The 20,905-nt window shown below is 40.0% G+C and overlaps 1 protein-coding gene across 4 annotated transcripts in view; it reads right to left on the bottom strand.

Annotated features, from left to right (window-relative positions):
- Positions 1–20,905, bottom strand: part of ADGB (androglobin) — a 505,879-nt gene that overhangs the window by 291,525 nt on the left and 193,449 nt on the right. For all 4 annotated transcript variants that reach the window (XM_073627819.1, XM_073627820.1, XM_073627821.1 and 1 more), the window contains exons 10-11: positions 2,822–2,916; positions 1,266–1,440 (exon numbers count right to left, since the gene is read on the bottom strand). In XM_073627819.1, the coding sequence (XP_073483920.1) occupies positions 1,266–1,440; positions 2,822–2,916 (270 nt within the window). The remainder of the gene's footprint in view (positions 1–1,265; positions 1,441–2,821; positions 2,917–20,905) is intronic.

Below are 20,905 nucleotides of genomic sequence, written 5' to 3'. Positions count from 1 at the left end.
ACGCTCTTGAGGGAGTCAGGTATATGACTGCTGTAAGTGTAGCGAAAAAGTTTCTACTTTTATTCCATCCAGTATTTTTTTTTAAACTACAGTTTTACTGTCCACTGTCAGTTCACATACGTGAACATGTTAAACATGTTAAGTGGTACAGTTCTTTAACCTGTTTCTACTTAGCCAAATACTGAAAGTAATATGTGTGTAAAATACAGAACAAAATACATCACCTAGAAATTGCAAAATTTAGTAAGCTATTTTTGGTCAAGATACAGCTCATTTATCTAGTAAATTGCCAAAAAAACCTTGATGTAAAAGTCAGGATCTGTTATGGATTACAAAATTGATTGCCTTTTGCAAAGGCTGTTTTGTATGCTGGGCCTAAAATTTTCTAACTCTGTAGAAGGAACATATACATTTTCCAGATACAACAAATGGAACATGACAAATGGAGGCTGTACAGATAAAATTGGGCTCTTTGTCGTGTCTTGTTATGATCAATGGCATGTCCTTTGAGTCACTGTAGAGAAATATATTAATGTAAACATTTCCCAGGAAAAGTACTGTTCATTCTGCCAGATAATAACTTAATCTAAATAAATAACCAACTTTCTAAAACCTTTAACTAACATTGTTGCTGAAAAGATGGTAAACAATAGCAACAGTTAGGCATAAAGGTACTTAGCTTTCAAATATATTTACTATTAGGACTAAAACCATAATGAAAGATTTGTTGGTAACATTGTCTAAAGTAAACTAAATACATATAGGGAACCGAAAACACTATACATGTAATTTACAAACATTTTCCACATAATATCATTGCACAAACGAAAATTTTTATGTTTTCACATTTTGAAATAGCCCGCTTCTTGCCACCAGTGGTTCTGCAAGCTTGAGGATTGTTGCAGCAAGGGCAAGTTTTTATTTGAACGTAGCATTCACTCGCACTGTTACAAGAAATCAGTGTGCCTTGAATATAGTGGAAAGTATTAACATCCTCTTTCCCCATCCCAATTAAAGATTTGGGGGAAGACTGACCTAGGGTCACATGTTTATGAATCTACAAGTAGCAATTTTAATAAAGTAGTTATTTCCATAGGGGGAGCACTGGAAATACTGCAAAAAACAAACTATGACCTGATAGCTTATTCTGTCAGTTATGGGTTTAGCTCTTATACAGTAGAATTGGCTATTCTCACAAATTCGCCTTAATAAAAGAGGCTGCAGTTTTTTAAATGTGAAGCTATTGTGCAACTTCATAATATTACCTTTGGCTTCATCTGTTATATTCATTTCTTTTTTTTGCTGTATGAGATTCCATCGTGGAACAGGAGATGTTATTGGTGGAGCCACCAGTGGACATGACCTAGTCCTAGATACAAGTATTGGATGATTATAACTGTGAGATAATCCATAGTGTCTCAATTTCTCTGATGAGTCAGCCTAAAAAAAAAAAAAAAAATCAATACCTTAAGTTATGTACATCACATGACTACAAATGGCACTGGATAAAGCACAGTTGGGTCGTTATCCTTGTTAATGCCTGTAAACTGAGTCATCTTTGGTTATTCTGCACAACTGCACATTATTCCCTTCATCTCCATCCTCCCACTGTATGAAACCTGTACATTAGCCCCTTCACCTCCTCCCTCTGTGTATGAGCTATGCACTGTATCTAGTGCACCATTACCAAGCTCCATGTTTTAACCCCCTTAATATCAGTGTTTTTTTCATTTCCAAAAAATTGTGGCAAAAGACAAGATCACCTTGGGGTATCTACATTGCAAAAATTGAGTAATTTTGGGGTGTTTGTACTGTCCCAGCATTTTTATTTCAATAGAAAGATTTTTTTTCAGAACTGTTGGTCTTTTTTCCTTTTTATATAGTAAACATTAAAAAAACAAAAAAACAATGGTTACTTAATTACCACCATAAGAAAGCTCTATCTGTCTCAAAAAGAAGATATAGAATTAATTTGGGGTTACATGACCAAATACCTGTCAGTCAAAGTATCACAGCACTAAAACTGAAAATTACCTGATAGTGACTGATAATACAGGATGGCACTCAAATGGTTAAGGTCTTGGACACATACAGTATATTACCATACAAAATGGGCTTTGCCCTGTAAATTTATTTTTTAATTTTAGCTTAGAATCAGCTTGCACTAGATGTACATGTTCTGTTTAAGAAGTAGAATTGTTTTATCTCCACAGATTCCCAGAAATTAGGAAAATTAGGTTACTAGAAATTAGAAAAGAAATTAGGTTACTTACCTGTGAATCTAAGTCTAGTCGTACACGTTAAGATTTCAGTAGATTCTCCCATCCACACTTTAGAGTGTGGAAGAAGGAATCTCCCCTACCAGCTATTGTATTCTCAGAGGCAGTGCTCCAACAGCTGCCAGAATACCTGAACAGACTGGCTGCATTCACTGTCCGGCAGATAATTTTTTAAGCCAGGTCCTTCAATTTTCTGATCAAAATTTGTTGAGCAGGGTGGGGCTGACAGGGTAAATCATGGCACAAATATTCAAGTTGTGTATGATCATTACAACTACCTGCTGATAAATGACACTTTGGGCCTATAATGACCATGAACTGAGATTATATTATAACTGTAGCTTTTACGATTACATTTTATTTGATATCATACTAGAATATGTATGACTATGCAGTACTGTATTAGAAGTTATATACAGTATAATTATATGGAGCATTTACGCTTTTGAATACAAATTGAGCTCTGGTAAACAAATAAATAATTTATAAAAGTTCTACACAATCTTGTCTTATAACGGCTGAATGATTTTAAAAGTCCTCACCATCTGCCCAAGTATGGAAATCTTCTGTTCACTCAAATGGAGTGGTAAGTAGCTGGCATACACAACCATCTGGGGTACTGGCGTTACAGAAGCGGCTGTTCAACAAAAAAAATGTGTTAAAAGTTTATATATATAAAATCTTCCTACACTTTTTTCATCCTAAAAGCTTTAAAGTACAACAATGACCAGCTACAATAGATTCATACTAACTGAACAAATTAAAGTACCCAAAGTAATTATGTTAAATGTAAGTAACTCGCACAAGTTTTCTGAGACATTTAGTGCCGCAGTATTTGATACAAATGAGAACCAACTGGTGTTTGGAGACTTGTAGCTGCTTGTCCCAGTGACACAGCGACTGAGGCCAAAGTAATTTAGAAATGTGCAAAAAAGATAATTGCATTTTTGTAGATAAACTCTCTAAGGAGGGTCATATAAAAAAGGCAATACATGCTTATTGTTAGGCTGTGATAATAACAAAATCCCAAAGGTTTATTTCAGTATGTTCTATTTTCGTTGAGTTGGGAACAAAAGATATAATTGGGTCAAAGGCATTTTAGTTCAGGGAAAAAGAAAGGTACAGAACGTAACAGTTCTCTGTGGTCATCTGGTGAAAGGAGAACTTGGGACAGGGTGAAAAAGTACAAGTAGGCTTACATAGTAACAGGTTATGTGCAGTTTCTATTCCTCTTTTTTTTTAACAATGCCTTGCAGCAAGACCTGCATATTAGCTTTTCCTCAGCTGGAGGAAGGAGAATTTAATTCTTATTTAGGTAAGAGTTATAGCAGGCTGGGTCGATATGTCTATAATGGTTTTTATGCTTTGGAGCCCACATACTCAACAAACTATCAAACTAAAAATGAAAAAGACAGGTTCCCAAGTAAAAGAAAGGATCGTTTATTATAGACAAAAAGCAACAGAATTCTATATATAACAAAGTTAGAAAAGGAACAAAACATAAATGAATTATACTTGTGACTATATCGATGCAAACCTAAGCATGATTAACTTATATTTTACTTGAGTTAGTTTAGTATAAAAAAAAGTAATTTCTGAAATGTTAATCTCCCAAATTTTCTGGTTTGAGCTGTGCAATATAAATTATATATTACCTTCTCTGCACTTCAACTGGTGAAAAATTATATCATGAAATATTAATACAATAAAATTAATGAAAAATATTTTTGTGAAAAAATATAAATGACCTGTCTGAATGGAATACATTTTTAAAGCAACTGTCATTTCAAAATAATTCTACCAGCAGGTAGGCCAAATTTTGGGCCATTCTGAGACTTCAAAGCTCCGTCAGTAACAGGCAGCTTGTCCTTCAATACACAGATTTCTCCTGGTCAACAAGGTAATCCATTATAGCAGTAGTTTAAACATTTAGTAGCTTATAAGGGGAAACAAAAAATATTTTGACTCTACTCGCTGACTACCACGCGCTATTGACAAGCTCCCCAAGCTGTCATCTGGAATGTAAACAAAGGGACATGGATAGTGGCTGATATCATCACCCAAATATGGTTACTTGGTCCTTTATGAGCAATAAGCAGGAGGGGGAATTGGGAAACACTACCCCCCCTTTTGTTTCTCTTTCTTTCCTCTCCCTCTTTTTTTTCTCACATTTTTTTTTCTTTTTCTCTTTTCTCTTTCCTTTTACTCTCCCATCTCTTCTGCCTTTTCTCCCCTATTTCTCTTTCTCATTGTATTCTGTTTTTGGTTTTGGTTTTGTTGTTTGTTTTTGTTTTTTGGATTTGTTTTGGTTGTTTTTGCTTCCTTCTTGTTTCTGTCTTTGTTTTCTCTGTTCACCTTCCTTTCCTTTTTTCCCCTTCTCCCCCCTCCATCCTTCCCAATGTTCTTCATAGGGTTGAACATTATTTGCTCATACAATGTTTTTATTTAATATAGACAACCATCCATCTTTGCACATCCCCTTAGCCACCGTGGGGGAACTTTGGTTGCGCTCTGATTCCAGTTAGGCTTGGGTCCCGGGTAAGTGACATTGTCCTCTTTTTTCCTCTCCTCTTACCTTATTACTTGTTCAATAATTTCTTATGTATTATGATATTGTGAGAGCTAGTGTTTTCCATCTCAATGATTGATTTCAGATATTCTCCTGATGAAGTGGCAGAACCCCACGAAACATGTTGAGAAAAATGATATCCGTGGGAATCCACCATATCTTGATTATCTCTAGTAGGGGACATGAATGTTGGTAATATACATGGATTGCTATCGTGTACTTTTTAGGATGTATTTGGATATCCTGTTTTTATATTTTTTTTGTTTTAATAAAAGTTTAATTTTTTATTAAACCTTGAGTATACGCTGTATAAGTCAGTACCAAAATAGTCCTTCTAAAATGTTCCCTTTTTTTGGGTGACTCAGTGGGGACCGATCTCCCAGTTCTTTTTCTCTGCCCCATAGTAAGCTGCTTGTTGTGGGGGCACTCGGCAGGAGGGAGGGGCCAGGAGTGCCGACCAGGGACCTGAGAAGGAGGATCCAGGTTGCTCTGTGCAAAACCACCTCACAGAGAAGGTAAGTAAAACATTTTTGTTATTTTGAAACAAAAACATAACAAGACTTTAATATATAGACAGAGGTTGTGTTTTTTTCTTCACTAAATACATTCTTCTATGATGTGTTTATTTACTTTTCATAGTTTTTTTTTCAGTGAGTAACCAGAGGTACTGTGTACCTGTTAGTTTTGTATGTGAAGGGACAATATATGGAAGCCCCCTTATTTCAAAAGGGGTATCCACATTCCAATAAGTCCATCTGCCAGGTCAGGTTTGTGGTGAAGTGGCTCGTGTTGTTTTTTTTTTTCTCTTGGAGTGGATTTCCCCTTAAAATCTATACCAGATGTGAAGGGTTTGGTTGAGGATTTTTTGGGGAATCCCACTGCATTTTTTTTTTTTTTTTTTTTTTTTTAAGTGTACTGCAATAAAAGTGACATTTAAAAAGAATAATGTAATAACTGAAATTTCCCTGCTGGCTTCTTATTTTATTTTTTTAAACAGCATGGGGACCTTAAGGGTCTGGTATGTATTGTTGGGGTAACCCAGAGCCACGATAGCTAAATGACTTCTTCTTTCTAAAAATATATTTTGCTGCAGTACCTTCTACACTTGCACATATTCTTAACAAAAAAGTGCAGCACTAACTGATTAACCTTAAATATTATATAAATTTCACTTATAAATAATGGGGAAACCCTCCTCAGTCAAAAAACAATATATTTTGCCACTCTTCTAAACATCTAAATGCAAATAACTGCAGTGAAATTTCCCCAAATGACTGTTTATTATTATTATTATTATTATTATTATTATTATTATTATACGCAATTTATATAGCGCAAACAGTTTACGGAGCACTTTACAATGTATAGGGGGGACAACACAATTACAGTACAGTTTAATACAAAAGGTACAGGAGGGCCCTGCTCGTAGAGCTTACATTCTAAAGGAAGGGGATGGTGGCACAAAAGGTAATAGCTGCAGAGAATAATTTGATGGGGGTGGCTCAGGGACAGTTGTTATGTGGGTGTGGGATAGGCTTCCCTGAATAAATGAGTTTTCAGGGATCTCCTAAAGGTGGACAGGGTAGGGGCTGATCGGACATACTGGGGCGGGGAGTTCCAGAGGATGGGAGAGGCTCTGGAGAAGTCCTGAAGGCGACCATGGGAGGAGGTAACAAGGGAGCTAGAGATCATCATGTTTATGCATGATGGTAAAAACCCCTCAATTAAAAATATCTGATCCGTGCTCATATATATGGTACATATCAAGCTCACAGAAGTACTCTTCTATACCAAGCAAAAATATTTTCATCCATATGCAAAATTTTAGCAATACGAAATAGTGATAATGAATAGTGATGGAAACCTCTGTGATTCAAATATAACAAAAATGTTCGCAAAGCCCTGACAATTATTACATAGCAGTGCACAAAAAATAAAGTCTTTATTTTGAAATTCCTACTGTGTGTCTGCGTGATTCTTATGCCGCGTACACACGGTCGGACTTTTCGTCTACAAAAGTCCAACGGACGCTGACGGACTAAAGCTGGCTGGTAATCCGATCGTGTGTGGGCTTCTCCGGACTTTCAACGTACTTTTTTAGCCTCAAATCCGACGGACTTTAGATTTGAAGCATGCTTCAAATCTTTACGTCGTAACTACGACGGACCCCGAAGTCCGCTCGTCTGACGGACAAAAAAACGACGCATGCTCATAAGCAAAAACTAAACGGAAGCACTCGGTCTAGTAAAACTAGTGTTCGTATTGTAGGTAGCACATTCATCACGCTGCAAAATCTGTGATCGTTGAATGCAGCGCATTTTATTTCTTCTTTACGAATGCTCTAAAGAACGAAGGTGTTTTGCTGTTCATAATCAGAGTTCTCCCAAACTGATTTCTGGATTCTTTTTCTCTTTGATCTCATGAATGATATAGTATGCATTTTAAAAACAATGTTTCCATACTAATAATACTTTTTCCCCTTTTTTTTTTTTTTTTTTTTTAGGTTTGTAAAGTTACCACAAAGAACCCATTATTCTTTTTTTTTTTTATAGTGATTATTTTTTAGTTTTTAGATAAAGTTAACCCAAAGCACCGTTTTTGGTTATGTAAATTTTTTTATTTTCAAGACTTACCACTTGAACATTATTAACATTAGTAATGTATTTTTGGTGTGTTTTTTCCAAACTCAATGAGATTGTTGTCCCTTGTTAATTTAACATTGTGTGTAAAATCAATGATTTAAAAGAAAACACATAAAGTCTTTTGCTAAACTCAAAAAAGATCCATTTATTCATGGTCAAAATAAAATAAAGAGGAAGTCAACGCTGGAAAAAGTAGGTGTACCAGAAAATTGTGATCTTGCGGAGTCCATATAAGAGGGAGCACAATCTGGTCCAAGAATCCCAGAGGTCAACAGCACCAGCAGATGATCTAGATGTCCCCAGACTGTGGTCCTACAACAGCCTGCGTCTTCTGTCAGACCAGACTGAACCCAGGTCATCACTTTCTTCTCTTCCCTGCAGCCTTTCCTCCACGCTGCCCTGCAGCCTTCCCTGTAGCCTTCTTTTGAGGCTGTGGCTCTTGTGTTTCAGTTGTGGCAGGAGGAGGAGGAGGAGGAGGAGGAGGAGGAGGGGGGGCTGCCTCATGTAGTTGGGTGTTTTGTGTTAGCGTGCCCTGCAGCCCCTTATGGATTGTTTCCCCAAATAGGCGCTCACAAATGAGGCGCTGCTCCCAATCCATCTGAAGAAGCCTGCTGGCTAAGTAGCAGCCATAGGATTCTTCCGCTTCGGGGGGCTCCTTAAAAAACGGGTGGCCTCTTGCATGAGGCGCAGGGATGCGTCCTGTGTGACCATCCCCTTCCTGGCCCTTTTTTTGGGAAGGTGGAGGGGAGGCACTTGGGATTCGGTCAGGCTCCTACTGGGCCCAGCCACCTCACTTGGCCCAGCCACCTCACTTGGCCCAGCCACCTCACTGGGAGCAGCCACCTCACTGGGAGCAGCCACCTCCTGCCTGACACTGGGCCCAGCCTCCTCCAGGATGATGGTGAATCCGGCCTCCTCCAGGCTGTCCATGGGCCCGGTCTCCTCCTGCCTGCCACTTTCCCCACATTCCTCCTGGATGGACTCATCCTGTGTATAAAAAAAGGACAATAGTTTGAGTATATTTTTTTGGGTTCATCAATGACACACAGTTTGCTTCTCATGAATAGCAAATTCAATGTGAATACATCTCTTTAATAAAAGAGTCTAATCAGACACCCTAATTATTTCAAGCAGGTGCCAAACATATTTAGCCACTACTGTCAATTGATATGTATACACAATTTTGAGTGCAAAATTATTTTAGACAATTATAACATCCAGTTAACATCATTAATATTAGTACAGTAAATATTTGTTAATAATTTACCTGACTCCAGATGGTCATATCTGGTTCATCCAGGATGGAAGACCCAGCTTGCTCCTCATCAGCCTCTGCTGGGGTGGAGGGAAGGGTGGAGGGAAGGGTTGAAAGTGATGGCCTGGCTTCATTCTGGTCATCCAGAAAACGGAGTTGATTGTAGTACCACAGCCTGGGTACATAAACATCATCTGCTGATGCTCCTGATCTCCTTGATTCCTGGATCTTCTTATGCTCCCTCTTATACATGTTCCTCAAGACCCCAATTTTCTTGAGCAATGTCTCCATTGTTGCTTCCGGGATGGTCGCCTGGACAAAGGCCAGAAGTCTCTCCAGCGTTGACTTCCTCACATGCTTTGCATAATACTGAGGGTGTTTCACCTCCCACAAATTCCTCATCTCTCGATATTTCGAAATAAAAGCTGTAAGGAACTCTGGATCCTTAAATAGGGGATTCATTATATCTGGAAAAGATGAAGTCACAAGACAAAAAACACTTTTATTATAGGTTTATGCTAACCCCTCATCATCTTCTCCCTATGTAGGCCTCATCAATCTATCAAGCCATATAGGCCGCTTGCTACAAAGTCATGACCATAAAACCCAAAAAATATAGATCTAAAATTACCTTCGTTTTGTAACGTCCTGGTCCACTATCACCTACCACAGAACGTACGTACGACACGTGCGCAAGGGCCCTCTTTACACGCTACGCATGTGTGAAACTCCGCCTGTGTCGCCCGCCCCTGACGTTCGAAATTAACTCATGTTCTCCGCCCCCTAATTCGACGCACAGAACGTACGTACGACACGTGCGCAAGGCCCCTCTTTATACACTACGCATGTGTGAAACTCCGCCTGCGTCGCCCGCCCCTGACGTTCGAAATTAACTCATGTTCTCCGCCCCCTAATTCGACGCACAGAACGTACGTACGACACGTGCGCAAGGCCCCTCTTTATACACTACGCATGTGTGAAACTTCGCCTGCGTCGCCCGCCCCTGACGTTCGATTTTAACTCATGTTCTCCGCCCATTTTTTGTTACGGCGCGTAGTGGAGTTAAATAATGGCGGAGACACTTGAAATGTTGACGACCTCAGGTAGTGGAGATAGCCCGGAGGCTGGAACGTCAACAAAATCTATGAGGCCTAGATTTAAGGCCTCTAATATGAGTTTTAAAGAGATGGTGGAGATGGTGGCCATTCTTCACAAAGACGACTATGATGGGAAGTATGGGCCGTACGCACGGCCAAATTTGCGCAAGGCCAAAATAATGGCGAAGGTCGTGGCCACTTTGCAGGCTTCTTTTGGGGTCCAGCGCTCCAAAGATCAACTGAGAAAAAGATGGTCTGACCTGAAACTCAGGGAGCCGGATCAATACCGACGTATCCGGAAAGTTCTTAAAAAAAGTAAGTACTTGTCGTGTTTTTCTCTTGTGTTTATTACCTTGTATACTGCTCCATGTGCTTTTCCTTCCTATACGATTTTTTGTTCATCGTTTTAAACGATCTTTTAATAAACCTCGTTACATATCTATAGATAGATCTATATATATCTATATATATATCTATATATATATCTATATATAGATATATATATATAGATATATATATAGATATAGAGAGAGAGAGAGAGAGAAATATAGAGATAGGTAGATAGATAGATATAGAAATGTAAAACATTCTTTTTGAATATTTTAAGTTATCTTAATTTTTTTTCTTTACATTTAGTTAGATATTTAGAGATTTTGGTCCAGATATAGAGAGAGATCAAAAGATTATTAACTATATTTTGAGATATTGATATCTATCTATCCGATATGTCTTTATAATTTTAAATATTGAGGTAAAATAGGAACTCTACACAAACCACTTCACTACAAATGTTGGAAAATTACTATGTACTAAAATATCTGTGTGCTAAGTAGATTAATAATTTTTTGTTTCACATAGGGGAAAAATCACTCAGCCAACAAGAAGACAGTCCACCCCAAGCCAAACATGATTGGGAAATCAGCCCAAGTCCCACTGAGGATGTGGAGGAAGGAGAGGTGGGCGACATGGGCACCCCACCAGGTGAGTGTCTGACACACCAGCTTACGTTAATCTATGCATGGCTGCCTTTTGTTTAATGTAATTTGTCTACTCTATTTTAGGGGATCTGGTTGTGCTTCCTTCAAGCAACAGTGCCACCCCCGAGGATGTGGAGGAATTAGGCTACATGGGCACCCCACCAGGTCAGTGTCTGAGACAACAGCTTTATTTATGGTAAGGTAAACTATGTATGTGTGCATATTTCTAAAGACATTTTTTGGTTTCATTCCACTTTAGGTACAACAAGAAGTGACTATTTCACCTCTGAAAGTGCCCAACGGCTAATTGGTCAAATAATGGCCTGGAATAAAGACATTGATGAAATGCGTAATCGGCTGGATCGTATGCAGCAGGAAATGAAGGACATGATTGATGTTTTGGGTCGAATCTAAATGCCCTTTTTTAAACCCCAAAACATCAATCATGTCCTTCATTTCCTGTTTTGCTGACCCCATTCTGGGCCTTCTCTTTCTTTTTTTGGCTGAACATAAATGGCTGTTTAACCTAATTTAAAAAAGGAGGGCTGTTTCTCGTAAATACCTAAAAAATCCACAAAAAAATAAAACTTGATTTTCTCAAAAACCAAAAAAAAAAAATTGATTTTAAAAAACCAAAAAAAAAAAAAAAAATACTTGATTTTAAAAATACAAAAAAAACTAAAAAAAACTTGATTTTAAAAAAACAAAAAATATAAAAGTTGATTTTAAAAAAAAAAACTAAAAAAACTTGATTTTCAAAAAAACAAAAAAAAAAAAAAAAAAATTGATTTTAAAAAACCAAAAAAAAAAAATAAAATAATATACTTGATTTTAAAAAAACAAAAAAAATAACAAAACTTGATTTTCAAAAAAAAAAAAAAAAAAAAAAGTGATTTTAAAAAACCAAAAAAAAAAAAAATACTTGATTTTCAAAAAACAAAAAAAATAACAAAACTTGATTTTCAAAAAAACAAAAAAACAAAAAAAATTGATTTTAAAAAACCAAAAAAAAAAAAAAAATACTTGATTTTAAAAAAACAAAAAAAATAACAAAACTTGATTTTCCAAAAAAAAAAAAAAAAAGCCTGTTTGCGAAAATCAAAAAGCCAAAAATATTTTTTTGTGGATTAGGTAGAAATATTTAAATATAATTATATTTTTCTACATTATTAAGATATCATTATATTTTTGTCTATGAACATTTTATACTAAATGCAGAACTGAATGCATAACAACCATTAATAAAAACATCTCCTTATAGGAATTAAATAAATGTGTGGTTTGTTATTTCAAGGCTCAGTATCAGTTTGGTTATAATTGTAAAAAAGTTGTTTACAGTGGCAATGGAGCTTATTTAGACATTTAAAATTAAAATACAGTTGGCACTACAACTGCTCGACCATAACCTAGGAGACAGCCCAAAAGAAAGACAAGCAATAAATATAATGCAAGATTTCCTCAATATTTTTTTTATTGTAAAAAATTATATATCCTGGCCCATTGCAATGGCCCCCCTACCCATAAAATAATTAACATATTGCTGTCTAACTTGACGGGCACTTTGGGGGGCCAAGCCAGTACGGACAGTATCCAGGCCCGTAAGGTTGGCTTCTATTTGTCCGGCCTCAGGCCCAACTGTGCCTATATAATTCGGAGAATGTTTGTTTAAAAAGTTGTGCAGAATGCAGCACGATAAAATGATAAAATTAAGTTTGTATTCCGCCAAATTAATGGCTGTTTGAAACAGGCGGAACCGGCTGGCCAGAATTCCAAACGCATTCTCAACCACTCTTCTAGCTCTGGCCAGCCGGTAATTAAAAACCCTCCTCTCCGGGGTGAGGGTTCTTTGGGGGAATGGCCTCATGAGGTGCTTGCTGAGAGCGAAGGCTTCATCGGCAATGAAGACAAAGGGGAGTCCTTCCACGTTATCCTCATCAGGTGGCAATCCCAGGCCACCACTCTGGAGACGCTGGCAGAACTCCGTCTGGGCAAATACTCCTCCATCCGACATCCGGCCATTCTTCCCCACGTCCACATATAAAAAATCATAGTGTGCCGACACCACCGCCATTAAAACAATACTGTGGAACCCCTTATAATTAAAATAGTATGACCCCGAATGGGGTGGTGGCACAATGTGGACATGTTTCCCATCTATAGCCCCTCCACAATTGGGAAAGTCCCAACGGCTGGCAAAATGGGATGCCACAGTCTGCCATTCCTGTGGCGTTGAAGGAAACTGGGGAATCAAACAAGAAAACCAAAATCAATTAATTTGGAAGCTAACATTGCAATAAAATTAGACAATTCAAAACATTATTCCCCAGGATCAGTATAACATTAAATAATTTAATTCTTCTGGAATAACTAATATGGAAAGGCACACTTATCAGATTGCTCACCCCCTCTGATGGAACATTGATTACATTTTAGGGGGTTGTGAAATCCCTAAAAAAGATTACTTTTAGGACACGCAGGAATTTAGGGACTAAAAAGGCTACAAGACTGCAGTTGTCGCACTCTGCAGGTGCAGTTGCTAACCAGCTTACAGTAAATGAGGTAATGTAAAAAGGCATTCATGTTGCAAGGAGTACACAATCACAGGCAAGGGCAATTAATGAAAACACTTTGAGGCTTGCATATGATTTGATGATGGAAATCAGCAGAGCTTCTGCTCATTTACTAAAGCACTGGAACAAATGCACTTGTAGAGTGCACATGCATTTTGCAAACTGCAACATATATTTGCTTTAGACAAATCAACACCACAGAACATTCAAGCAAATTTTAACGAGGGTGGGGGGGGGGTTGTGAAATCTAGATAATTGCTAATTAGCAGCACACTATTTGGAGTGAGTTTAGGTGGGGGTGGGTGGGGGGGTTGGGAAATCAAGATAATTGCTAATTAGCAGCACACTATTTGGAGTGAGTTTAGGTGGGGGTGGGTGGGGGGGTTGGGAAATCAAGATAATTGCTAATTAGCAGCACACTATTTGGAGTGAGTTTAGGTGGGGGTGGGTGGGGGGGTTGGGAAATCAAGATAATTGCTAATTAGCAGCACACTATTTGGACTGAGTTTAGGTGGGGGTGGGTGGGGGGGGTTGGGAAATCTAGCTAATTGCTAATTATAAGCACACTAAATACACTCAAACAAAATACATTCTAAATGAGTAGACTAGGTGGATATGTTCCCATCACTTCATGCTGGGAAGGTTATTGAAGGAAAATATACATGCATGACAAAAAATAACAGGAAAAAAATCCAGCATGTGTGAGGATAAAAAGGGGACATTCACACTATATTGCAATGATGGTAAGTAGTGTTTGAAGCAAGAAATACATTACATTATCAAAGATTACATAAAAGAACATGTGATGCTAATAAAAGAAAAATATCTTACCCTAATATAGTCCTTCTGCAGGACCTGGATGATGGCAGAACAGGTCTCTGGGATAATGATCCCCAGAGCCTGGGGGGAGATGCCTGTCGAGAACTTAAGGTCCTGCAGGCTTCTCCCTGTGGCCAAATACCGCAAGGTAGCGACCAGCCTCTGCTCCGGAGTGATGGCTTGCCTCATGCAGGTATCCTGCCTGCTGATATAGGGGGTCAGCAAAGCCAACAAACGGTCAAAAACGGGGTCCGTCATCCGGAGAAAGTTCCTGAAATCCTCAGGATTATTCTCACGGATCTCACGGAGCAAAGGCATGTGACAGAACTGGTCACGCTGAAGCAACCAATTCTTGGTCCATGAACTCCTCCTCGCCCTGTTCATGGACTGGTCTTGGGCTGAAGAATAAACTACAGCACCAAGCACATACAATGCACGAGCTCTACGACGAGTACGTACAGGTAACATGGTTTCAAAACGGTCGGCTGGTCAGAACGCACTAAACAGAACGCACTGAAGAACATCAAGGCCTGTGAAGAACGACCTGAAAATCAGGAACGAGCGGCCAATAAAACAAAGATTTCTCAATGCCAACTGACCAAACGCACTGAAAAGCAGATACAAACCTCACAAGCACAGACTGAACAACAGTTAAAACGAACTGAAAAATACGAGTCTCACAAGCGCGAATCGTCTCTCACCAAACTTCTACTAACACGAGATAAACACGAGATTAGCAGAAGGAGCCCAAAGGGTGTCGTACGGGCTATTGAACTTCCGTTTTATAGTCTCGTCGGACTTGGTGTACGTCACCGCGTACTAGGCTGTCGTACTTTTGTGTGGTCGTGTGTAGGCAAGTCCGTTCGTAAGAAAGTCTGCCGCAAGTCCGCCGAAGGTACGTCGGAAGTATGTCGGACAGGCTGTCGGACTTTTGTAGACGAAAAGTCCGACCGTGTGTACGCGGCATTATACTGTATATAGTAACACCTCATGAATAGGGATGAGCCGAACACCCTCCTGTTCAGTTTGCAGCAGAACAGGCAAAAATTTGGCAGAACACACGAACACCTATGGGACATGAACATGAATAATCAAAAGTGCTAATTTTTAAAGCATATATGCAAATTATTGTCATAAAAAGTGTTTGGGGACCCGGGTCCTGCCCCAGGGGACATGTATCAATGCAAACATTTTTTTTTTTAAAATGGCCATTTTTTCAGGAGCAGTGATTTTTTTAATGCTTAAAGCGAAACAATAAAAATAAAAAATTAAATATTGTGGCTGGGGGGTGTCTATATATAGTATGCCTGTAAAGTGGCGCATTTTTCTGGTGTTTAGAACAGTACCACAGCAAAATGACATTTCTAAAGAAAAAATTGTCATTTAAAACTGATCGCGGCTGTAATGAATTGTCGGGTCTCGGCAATATAGATACAGAGAATTAAAAAAAAGAGCATGGGATCCCCCCCGTCCATTACCAGGCCCTTTGGGTCTGGTATGAATATTAAGGGGAACCCCGAATCAAAATAAAAAAAAAAATGTGCAGGGGTGCCCCTAAAATCCATACTAGTCCCTTGGGTCTGACATGACAATTTTTCCTTTAGAAATGTCATCTTGCTGTGGTACTGTTCTAAACATGGGAAAAATGCACCACTTTGCAGGCATACTATAGACACCCCCCAGGCACAATATAAAGGAATAGGAATATTTAATTTTTATTGTTTCACTTTAAGCATTAAAAAAATCACTGCTCCCGAAAAAACAGGAGTTTTTTTTTTTTTTTAATTGCATTAATACATGTCCCCTGGGACAGGACCCAGGTCCCCAAACACTTTTAATGACAATAACTTGCATATAAGCCTTTTAAATTAGCACTAGTGTCCCACAGACTTTAACAGTGTTCCGGCAGCTTTCGAATTTGTGGCGAACACTGTATATTGTTCACTGTTTGGACAACAGGCAAACACCCAATGTTCGACTCTAACATCGGGCTCATCCCTACTCATGAACACCACCACCAGTCATACCATGCACCCACCTTTCTCTTGTGACCTATATGTGGTCACAGGTCAATAGGACCTACAATTGATCGCAGTGCGCTTTTACACAAAAATAATCTTCTTGTGTTTGTTTTATTTGTTTGCAGGGTTTCATTTTCACTTAGTAGCACAGAGGTTATCCCACTTAAATATATAACTTGTACAGATTTGTTCCTGCACAGGCAGGTTTAGGGCACCCCCTCCAACTCCTCCCCCACCAGCATGTTTTTTTAAAGGAACTTTGCAGTTTTATTGTTCTACTTTAAACAATATTATAAACGCTGTTTCCTGCTGAACAGTATTTAAAAAATTGTGTTATTGCATTGGTACATTGGTGTCCCCCAGGATAGTGCCCAGCTATCCATGGTTTTTTTTTGGTGCCTTGCCTATTAGTCTTGCAAATGGCCCAAATGGGTTTTAAAGATTCGACTCACATTAACTTCCATACGGGTTGGATTCGACATCCCGGGACATTCAGTTCACCACTAAAAATATAAAACAATCTTTAAGCAAATATAATGCTTATTCCACAATTACCATTATCTGTTTTTATGATAAATATAAACAACAAAGGAAGCTGCATTTTAAAAAAGAACAGGAAATATCCCCAATGGGAAAACAAACATCAGCCCGAACATCGTCTGTTCGCCCGTTCGGTGAACACCCTAATTTGCAGGGCATTCGGTGTGATGTTTGCCCACTGAGCGCCCCACAATGCACTGCACAGTGCATTCTAAGCCCTTATTGGGCAAAGCTTTGCCTAATCAGGGCAAAGTGAACAGCTGGTCGTTAAGAAGCAGGCCAGGAAGCATGCCACGACATCCTTAACAACGGATGAGTCATCAGCTGTCAACAGGCTTCCTCACTGACAGCTGAATGAAAAAAAAAAACATTGCTGACAATAGAAAAATGTTTAAAAAATGGCGTCGGAGCCCCCCCCCCCCCAAAATCCATACCAGACCCTTGTCCGAGCATGCAGCCTGACAGGCCAAAAAAGAGGGGGGAGACGAGCAAGCGCTGCCCTCACCTCCTGAACCATACCAGGCCACATACCCTCAACATGGGGGGGTGCTTTGGGGCGGAGGGAGCCCTGCCAGGTTGCATGCTCGGATAAGGGTCTGGTATGGATTTTGGGGGGGGGCCCACACCACTTTAAAAAAAAAAATTGGCATGGGGTTCTACTCAAAATTCATACCAGACCCAAAGGGCCTGGTATGGATTAGGGGGGGACCCCCAATGCCGATTTCTTTTACAGTACATTTTTCAATTGCCAGTAATTTAAATGACCTTTCTTTTTTATTCTTTATAAATGTCAGTTTTGCTGCAGCAGGTTGTATACATGGTACAGATGTGCAACTTTACAGGCAGACTAAGGGATCCCCCCCCCCCCCACACACACACACACACACACACACACACACACACACACACACACACTATATTTAAAGGAATTTAAAGGATTTTTTACAATTTGTATTGTTTCACTTTTATTGTTTCACACAAGAATCATTAAAATCACTGCTCCTGTAAAAACAATCTTTTTTTTTAAATATTTTTGCATTTATTCATGTCCCCCAGGGAAGTAACCAGGCCCCCATACCCTTTTTGTGGCCAATAACTTGCATATAAACCTTCAAAATGGGCACTTTTAATTTTTTAAGATCGGGTCCCATAGACTTTAATAGGGCTCCGAGTTCGGGTCCAAACTTTTGGATGTTCGAGAGTGCTGGCGCGAACCGAACCTGGGGGTGTTCGGCCCAACTCTAATAATGACTAATAGTAATATTAGAATTGTACTAAATATTTAAAAGGAATATTTTAGTTACAGGTGGAGTTTGATGGATTAAGCTATCTAGCTAACTATAGTTTTTGGTTCTATTAACATCCACTTTTCAGGTAACTTCACGATGCTCCCACTCTTCTCCTCGTGCATTTTCCTTAAAGCCCAAGTAAATTTTCGTCCATATTAGTTAAATACATTCTAGGATCATCAAAACAACAAGTGTTTCAGTTCTCAATCCTGTCCTTGCCAGCATGCTGTAGAAAAAGTAACAAGACACTGGTCACCGCCCACACCCATAACTGGCCTTCACAGTAAGGAGCACATGGAGGGCATATACATACAAGAAAAAGACAATTCCATAGCTCAACTCACCAACCAGTCTGCTGACCAACCAAATTTACCTGTCTAACCGTATGTTAAAGGCAGGGGTTTAGTTAGCACACATTTGCAAACGCATGTGAAAGCTGCAAGGCCTCGTCAAGGCACCCTGTATTACTTGCAGTCCTAACACTAAATTTATAAGTGTCTCCACAGTGGAAGCACATGCATTGAATGGATAGGTGTGAGACAGGTGAGCCAGGAGGCCGCCCTAGCCCCCTTAAAGGGACAGGACACACACTGGACACCCAGCAAAAGCAGCAGAGGCGTCCAGTGTGTCCCCGACCCAAATATACAAACTGTAACAAGACACTGGTCACCGCCCACACCCTTTAAGGGGGCTAGGGCGGCCTCCTGGCTCACCTGTCTCACACCTATCCATTCAATGCATGTGCTTCCACTGTGGAGACACTTATAAATTTAGTGTTAGGACTGCAAGTAATACAGGGTGCCTTGACGAGGCCTTGCAGCTTTCACATGCGTTTGCAAATGTGTGCTAACTAAACCCCTGCCTTTAACATACGGTTAGACAGGTAAATTTGGTTGGTCAGCAGACTGGTTGGTGAGTTGAGCTATGGAATTGTCTTTTTCTTGTATGTATATGCCCTCCATGTGCTCCTTACTGTGAAGGCCAGTTATGGGTGTGGGCGGTGACCAGTGTCTTGTTACAGTTTGTATATTTGGGTCGGGGACACACTGGACGCCTCTGCTGCTTTTGCTGGGTGTCCAGTGTGTGTCCTGTCCCTTTAAGGGGGCTAGGGCGGCCTCCTGGCTCACCTGTCTCACACCTATCCATTCAATGCATGTGCTTCCACTGTGGAGACACTTATAAATTTAGTGTTAGGACTGCAAGTAATACAGGGTGCCTTGACGAGGCCTTGCAGCTTTCACATGCGTTTGCAAATGTGTGCTAACTAAACCCCTGCCTTTAACATACGGTTAGACAGGTAAATTTGGTTGGTCAGCAGACTGGTTGGTGAGTTGAGCTATGGAATTGTCTTTTTCTTGTATGTATATGCCCTCCATGTGCTCCTTACTGTGAAGGCCAGTTATGGGTGTGGGCGGTGACCAGTGTCTTGTTACAGTTTGTATATTTGGGTCGGGGACACACTGGACGCCTCTGCTGCTTTTGCTGGGTGTCCAGTGTGTGTCCTGTCCCTTTAAGGGGGCTAGGGCGGCCTCCTGGCTCACCTGTCTCACACCTATCCATTCAATGCATGTGCTTCCACTGTGGAGACACTTATAAATTTAGTGTTAGGACTGCAAGTAATACAGGGTGCCTTGACGAGGCCTTGCAGCTTTCACATGCGTTTGCAAATGTGTGCTAACTAAACCCCTGCCTTTAACATACGGTTAGACAGGTAAATTTGGTTGGTCAGCAGACTGGTTGGTGAGTTGAGCTATGGAATTGTCTTTTTCTTGTATGTATATGCCCTCCATGTGCTCCTTACTGTGAAGGCCAGTTATGGGTGTGGGCGGTGACCAGTGTCTTGTTACAGTTTGTATATTTGGGTCGGGGACACACTGGACGCCTCTGCTGCTTTTGCTGGGTGTCCAGTGTGTGTCCTGTCCCTTTAAGGGGGCTAGGGCGGCCTCCTGGCTCACCTGTCTCACACCTATCCATTCAATGCATGTGCTTCCACTGTGGAGACACTTATAAATTTAGTGTTAGGACTGCAAGTAATACAGGGTGCCTTGACGAGGCCTTGCAGCTTTCACATGCGTTTGCAAATGTGTGCTAACTAAACCCCTGCCTTTAACATACGGTTAGACAGGTAAATTTGGTTGGTCAGCAGACTGGTTGGTGAGTTGAGCTATGGAATTGTCTTTTTCTTGTATGTATATGCCCTCCATGTGCTCCTTACTGTGAAGGCCAGTTATGGGTGTGGGCGGTGACCAGTGTCTTGTTACAGTTTGTATATTTGGGTCGGGGACACACTGGACGCCTCTGCTGCTTTTGCTGGGTGTCCAGTGTGTGTCCTGTCCCTTTAAGGGGGCTAGGGCGGCCTCCTGGCTCACCTGTCTCACACCTATCCATTCAATGCATGTGCTTCCACTGTGGAGACACTTATAAATTTAGTGTTAGGACTGCAAGTAATACAGGGTGCCTTGACGAGGCCTTGCAGCTTTCACATGCGTTTGCAAATGTGTGCTAACTAAACCCCTGCCTTTAACATACGGTTAGACAGGTAAATTTGGTTGGTCAGCAGACTGGTTGGTGAGTTGAGCTATGGAATTGTCTTTTTCTTGTATGCTGTAGAAAAAGACCTCTGATCTATGTGGAGAAGCAGTGGTATCTTTGCAGAGGTCCAACACATCCCTTACTGAGTCAGACCTATAGCAATACAATCAGCAGAGCTCTCACTCCCTGCTGATTGGAGAGCTATAGGTATGATTTCAGCATGGGTGAGTCCAAATCTGCAGAGAGACCATACAAAGAGCAAAGCTCCTTCTCTGCAGCATGCTGGCAAGAGATGGGCTTTAAGACTCTGCTGTG

The sequence above is a fragment of the Aquarana catesbeiana genome, linkage group LG04 (assembly GCF_042186555.1).
Source record: "Aquarana catesbeiana isolate 2022-GZ linkage group LG04, ASM4218655v1, whole genome shotgun sequence".
Lineage (NCBI taxonomy): Eukaryota > Metazoa > Chordata > Amphibia > Anura > Ranidae > Aquarana > Aquarana catesbeiana.
This window is presented reverse-complemented; position numbering and strand designations above follow the sequence as displayed.